A 6,997-nucleotide genomic window follows, 5' to 3' on the forward strand; every position below is an offset into this window, starting at 1 on the left:
CCTTGAAGAACAAAATGCTGTACTTTAGTTCAATATGTATGTCAACAAATAATGAAAATGCTTATTATAATTCCCCCAACCCAAGGTAATATAGCTTGTTTTATTCAACCAACAATAAAAAACCTCAACATATTCAGTTTACTATCATGCATGACAAAGAAAAAGCAAACAATCCTCACAATCGCTATCAAAATAACTGCTGATGAATTTTCTGTAAATCGACTAATTTGTGCACCTCGACTGTACTTACAGTCTGTACTGGGATCCACACATTCCCTCCTTCTCTCTCTGGCAGCCCAGACCTCAACCCAGTATGTACATCTGGTGACCAGCTACAAGTCCAATGTCCAGAAGTCGAACCAGACTGTGAACGTTTGCACAGGTTCATGGAGGCTGTGCTATAAAAATTTAGCATAGTGCAGGAACATATTTCTTCATCAGACATCTGTGAGATTTGATGAATGTACAATACGGCTGGGCAAATAAAAACACTATCTTCTATCTTCTCTCCATGAGCAACTTGTAAAACCAAACTGTCATATTCTAAAAGAATGATGAGTAAAATGTAAGATGATACTTTAGTATTGCTATAGGATTTATGGGAAATAAAAAGTGTCATTAGGATGAATTAGAATTTTTTGTTTGTAAAATGCCATTTTATCAAGAAAATTCTGTGTTTATTATCCCCATAGCAATTTTGTCAATATTCCAGACATTTTTATCTAAATTTTTTGTAGATGTTGGTTGTTGTTTTAGCTGAAATTGCCATAGTTTTTTCAGGTAATGTTTCTAAAAATGTACTAAAACTAAAAACTATCTCACGGTCGTCATGATCTCACAAGATGGCTAATTATATATATAAAATTACCAAATACTAAGAGGGAAAGTCAGTTATGATGTATTTTTCCGAAAGATATGTATAGTTGGAGCTGGCGTACAGGATCAGACTATATCATCTAAAAATAGTTAAGAATATTAAAGAATAAAATACTCAACCTAATTGGACTGTATCCTCATATTTATTCATATCTAGCCAATTTTAGGTGGAAACATAGGCCCAGACTTTTCATCAGCTTGTGAAGTGTAAAAAGAGTTGGAGATATGTTGCTATCTGCATAAAAACAATGATCTGTTGACTGAACATGTGTCTTAAACACAGTGAAATACTCTCAATGTCTCACTAGTGTCTGTACATTGTTCTGTCTCTCCAGCTTTCAATTCTTTCAGTCTGTACCACTGCGCTCTTTGTTCTTTTTGTCCTCACCCGGTTTCCGTATAGAGCGCGTCTCTGATTGGTCAATACGGGGTCCATGCCAAATACAATCGTTTGGAGAACGTCTATCGGGTAAGTGAACTGCTACTAAACACTGATAACAACTATAACAAGCAAACGTCTCCATCGAGTCCAGTAAACGTATTAAACGTACGCACACGTTTAACGACCCACTCGCACCATTAAGTTCAAGCACGTTCATTAAAGTGTTTGCAGTTAGCGGGTTAGCTAAAGCAATTAGTTAGCAGCTAACGCTACTTGCCCACGCCGTATTAAGCCAATTAGCAATGAACTGTATTCCACTAATTTAGTTTTGGACAGGTCAGAAGTATAGCTGCGTGCTGCTACACTCACACCGTTGTGTAAACAAGACTTCGTTGCTGGGTTGAATGAACGAACGCCATCGTGCACGAGTTAGCTGACACGATGCTAATGTGGCTGGTTGAAAGACACTGCGATCATAACATGTCGCTAACTAGCTGCTCGTCTTCAACCCTTTCAGATCGCAGTCAAGATGAGTCTGAGAAAGCAAACCCCGAGCGACTTCCTGAAGCAGATCATCGGGAGACCAGTGGTGGTCAAACTGAACTCTGGCGTCGATTACAGAGGTAATGACCCTGGCGTGTGTATGACGCGTCGACTTATTTTTCCCCATGATGCCGTTTTAAAAGAGATGAAATTGTCGTTTGCCATAAACATGTATGATGTAAACGTTACAGGTGTCCTGGCCTGCCTCGATGGATACATGAACATTGCCATAGAGCAGACTGAGGAGTATGTGAACGGGCAGCTCAAGAATAAGTATGGAGATGCTTTTCTAAGAGGAAACAATGGTAAGATTCTCTCATATATAATTATATCTCTAATTTTTAGACACTTAGGTAGTTAAAGACTTGACAATGAGTGCATAGTTCTTGTCAAGGTTACACGTGTGCACAGTTTTGTCTTAAACAAATCAAATTTAGGGACTCCGGTTACAGACAAAGACTCCATTTTTTTTGCACAGGAGACATTTTTGACTTTCATAGTAGAACAAGCACAAATGACATTAAAACATTTTTAAATCACTGAAGTGCCCAACATGAGTATTTTACTGGCAGCGACGCATTACATGGAGCCAGTTAACAGCTTGAGTGATGACACAAAGCTCTCCTGTTGAACAAACAAAAAGTCCAATGGCAGAGAAAGACTTGATGGGTAAATCCACAATAAAAAAAAACCCGCATTGTATTCTGATGTTCCTTAAAATGTTTCTTCAGCTTGCCCCATTCAAAAAGAATAAACTGTCCCTTAAATCAACAGTCATTAGTTCTCCTGCTTATTATTTTTAACTTGTCTATTGTCAATCCTTGATGAATAAAGGATTGTAGTAAGTGAGTTTCATATGATCTGTATCCAGCTTAACAGTCAGAAGAACAGACTCTAGATTTTTCCTTACACCAGCCAGTATTTACAGTCTGATTCCCTCTTGAATATGAGTCATGCTGGCCAGTGCAGTTCTCACTGTGATAAAAGGGCCAGCAGCTGAAGATGGGGCTATTTTGGTCCAAACAGAGCAGGTTGATAAAATTATATTTTAGGAAAAGATGATTTATCCGACTGCTTTTCTGTACAGTCCGAGCAATACAGCTCCAATCCACTAGAATGACCAGTGCAAAACAATTCCCCCTATCTTGGGTGAGAAATGTGACTGTTTTCACAATAAGATCTGCGTCAGTGGGTCAGTATTAACCCCAGATAATTATGTATTTATTTGTTGTATCGTGGGAAGTAAAGGGTGGGGTGAAAACAAATGGAATGGAGCATCAAGTCAGCTGTAAAAAATATTATAACTGTTGTATTTGGTTGGGAAAATAGTTGGCCTCAATTATGACAAAAAGAGAAATATAAATAATTAATTTCAGATTGGTCTCACAGATGTTATTGTGTTTCTCAGGAAAACTATTGCCTTCAATGTTCTTAATATTTGTTTCCCTGTCTCTCCCCAGTCCTTTACATCAGCACCCAGAAGAGGAAAGCGTAGTGAAGACCCTTCTGTTTTTCTTTTTATTTTACAGTGGATAACTGTCCTGTTTTTGGTTTTGTAAAGCCCGATGTCCTGAAGAATGTGGATTTTTGTAAAAGTGGAATTGGTTAATAAACGCTGAGTTTTGATTTATGTCTGATATGGTTCACAAGAAAAATGATAACGGGTATTTCTTCCTGTACTCTATTGTTCTTTGTAAACATTTAGATGAAAGTTTGAACTAACAGTGTGATTTCAACAGGCTTCATTTTGAAAAAGATTGCCATTCCTTTGCCGATTTTGTTCATATTGTAATACCTTGTGATTTAATTCTTGGCTATATCAGGCTTCTCCACTGCCAGTGGAACAACGAAGGATGTTTTGTGGCCAAATCATTCACTCGAGTTCACCCCTCGAGCAGCAAATCTACCACTGTTTTACCACAAGGCTTCAAAAGGATTAGAACATAATTTTGTAATTTGTCAGTACTAATGTCCTGATTGTGTACTTGATCTTGATACGACTAGCCTGCAGAAACCTATTACTGAATGGCCTGTGTACAAAAGTACTCATCATCCTGCATTTACTTTACATTACAAGTCATTTGATGAACAGCTGTTTGTACAATTAAAAATGAAACTCTCCAAGTAATGTTTCACATATAAAAAGAAACCATTTCACTTGTAAGCACCTTTTTTTTAAAAATGGCTTTTCAGGTTGCTTGTTTTCAGATGGAACATGAGTAATGAAAGTATTCTGCAGCCCGAGATTATGACTCAGTCCAGTAATGCACCTGCATCTGAACTTTGAGTGCCCATACATACGAAAGTAACTTGTTGCTTGCTTTAATGCAGTATTATGGAACAATTCAATATGCACATGTGAAAGAAAATCCTTCACTAACTACCCATTTAAATATCCACTACTGAATAAAAGAATGAGACTGCAGGACTAATCCATAAATGGTGCCACCTGCAGGCTATGTCAGGCTGCACTAACATGTAGACAGATCTGTCGGATCAACTCCCACCGCCATCTGCAGCAGACTTTCATGTTTTAGTGCCTTTAAATGTCGCAGAACACACAGCTTACCTTTTGTCATCTGGCTGCACGGCGAGGTGCTCTTTGTTCCTAAGGTTGGCTCTGACGTTGCCCCGTGGAAATAAATGCAGCGTGTATGCAAAGAATTGATGGAAGTTTATTTCATTTTTAGCGTGGCCTGTGGTAATTTAGCAAATGAGTTCAAAAGTGGCATCACCTCATTACGCTAAGATAAGAACGCTATAAATATATGATTCATTAGGCTCTTAATGAGAATGCTGTAGTGAGGAGGCAGTGAGGGGAATTCTTTCCCTTCCAAGGGTTGATTTTTGAGAGCCTTGTTTTCCAACCTGTACATGCGCACTCTGGCCCCTGGAAGGAGACAAAAGGCTGCCAAGGTCAGGCCCGACTTGAGAATGAAGGACACGTTATTGATCAAACTGCCGAGCTGCAGCTGTAGAAAGGGAATGTTTGGGGGGGGGTGATTAAGCTGCAACACACACACACACTAGCAGACATAAGCACCGAATGATGCGTACACAGAAACACACAAAGAATCATGATGGCACCATGTGAGGGTTAGTACAGGCAAATATTTACCCACTGGAATCATAACTGAGCTGCTGGCTGTGTGGCCTTGCAGGGAACCCAATTAATACTATTCACGCAAATGACCTAGTGGCAGACGTCATGCTTATTGAACCATGAGCTTTTCTTTCCAAAAACACCGAACAAAAGCAGTCACTGTTCCATTTTGCATGTCTACGTCAACATCAGATTATTGATTTTTTTTTTTTATCCCCCACATTCTTTTTCCTTTTTTTTTTGGATCATCATAACGAATGTGAAAAAACAATAGATTTCTTTCTTCATATAGGTTATGTTTCAAGATGCCGTAGTTGGTTTTGGGCACCGGCTCGTCCCCACGCGCCTCATAAACGCAGACGGCTGGCGGAGGATGCTGCAGTGGCTCAGCGTTGACGTATGGAGGTGAGTGATGGAGGGGAGAGGACAAAGGAGGATAGAATAGGTGACAGCCTTGTTATGGGAGAAAAAGCAAAGGGGAGATTCAAGTCTTACAGCACCACCAGCTGCCAGAGCCACACAACTACAGTGGAGTCACAGGAGGGAGGGAGGATGGAGGAGGAGGGAGGGAAAGTGGCGTATGACTTTGACCCTGACTGATCACTGCAGCATGACTGTCTAGCCTTTTCACAAGGGATCAAAGGATGACAAGGACAACCTGAAAACCTGTGATGTTCCCCGTGTTTGGCTGTACCATATTCTCAATTAGACAAGGACACATTTCGGTCGTCTTCTATGCAAATCTATTCAGAGAGGATCTTTTCATACGAATGGTTTTTGCCAGGGTTGAGAGTTTGCTGCACATCAGGAGCATTCAAGTCATTTTTCTCCCCCTCCTCCCATTCACTTTTCTCTTGTTGCACATATTCAGCAGCAGCAGCAGCAGCAGCAAGGTGAATCACCACACGGTAAATGAATGTGTTGTGCGTGCACAGAAATAATGTTGACAAAATATTAAACACTGTAAATGCAACACAAAACCACCAAAAGTTACAGCCTCATAACTTACCATTTGGCTCAACCGACACAACTCTGATTCTCTCTGTTAAAAAAGCAGTTTATTATACTATCATTGTACCCACTGTATGTGTGGATGTAAGAAAACAACCAGTGTAAAGAGACCTCCCTCCTCACAGCGTATTGGGATCTCGGCAGTCCTGTGTGAACTTGACCATCTCTAACCTCTGCCTGACAGCTTGTCATGTGTTTAGGATGTAAATGATGGCGGTGACCTGCCACACTGTGTCTCTGCTCTCACATTCCACTGGCTGGGTCAGAGGTCCTGTTAGGTTAGTGCAGAACAAACAAACACCTTAGAAACAGCCTAACAATGGCTGACTAATGTTGAAAACAGCTGCTACTGATAAATAAACTCAACGCTCCTTGTTAGTTTGTTAATCCATTAATCAGATGTGGTTATTCCGCTCAAAATACACATCAGGGTGAATTGTGTGGTACTGTGCTTTACTGCTCCACTTCCTTGTTTTTCAGTAACCTAAATCCAAGTTCAAGTGTGACGGTTGTGTTGATCCTAATTGAGTGCGAGGGCCTGTGCTTGTCTCTGCCGCTCTGCGACCCCTAGGTTCTTTATTTAGCCCCGAGGACGGTCAACCTTGGCCAAAAATGTGACCCCTGACCTTCATATCTGGAAGAAGCTATTCCCAGCATGGACAGAGGCTTCTGTGATTTATCTTGGCCCCAAACGGCAGCGTGATGCAGATGGTAAGGTTAGGGGAGCGTAACTAGGTGCCCTACAGGAGGCCAGAGAGCAGTGCCGCTGCACTCAGAGAGCGTTGTATGTGTTGCACAGGCCAGGACAAAGCCTCGCATGGTACAGTAACACGGTCCACGTGAGTCCATGAGCCTTGAACCCAAAAGGCTCTCCAGCTGTCCCACAACATAAGGGTATATTTTGGAAACACACTTGCTTGAAATCTCTGACTAGATTATGACCATATTGTATTATCGACTATGACCTGACCCACTTACACCCCAATAAGCTGGGTGGACGTGGACACTTCTCCTCAACAGGTTGTTTTGCTGATTGCATGTTCGTTGTTATTGGTATTAATTAACTTGTTCATACCTGATCT

At 40.7% G+C, this 6,997-nt stretch overlaps 1 protein-coding gene across 1 annotated transcript; it reads left to right on the plus strand.

The window, feature by feature from the left end:
- The first annotated feature begins 1,263 nt into the window (after positions 1 to 1,263).
- Positions 1,264 to 3,958, plus strand: lsm6 (LSM6 homolog, U6 small nuclear RNA and mRNA degradation associated). The gene is made up of 4 exons (XM_034545496.1): positions 1,264 to 1,345; positions 1,776 to 1,881; positions 1,993 to 2,106; positions 3,262 to 3,958. The coding sequence occupies exons 2-4, from the start codon at positions 1,788 to 1,790 to the stop codon at positions 3,294 to 3,296; spliced, it is 243 nt and encodes an 80-aa protein (XP_034401387.1). The 5' UTR covers positions 1,264 to 1,345; positions 1,776 to 1,787; the 3' UTR covers positions 3,297 to 3,958.
- The last annotated feature ends 3,039 nt before the right edge of the window (positions 3,959 to 6,997 follow it).

The sequence above is a fragment of the Cyclopterus lumpus genome, chromosome 1 (assembly GCF_009769545.1).
Source record: "Cyclopterus lumpus isolate fCycLum1 chromosome 1, fCycLum1.pri, whole genome shotgun sequence".
Classification (NCBI taxonomy): Eukaryota; Metazoa; Chordata; class Actinopteri; order Perciformes; family Cyclopteridae; genus Cyclopterus; species Cyclopterus lumpus.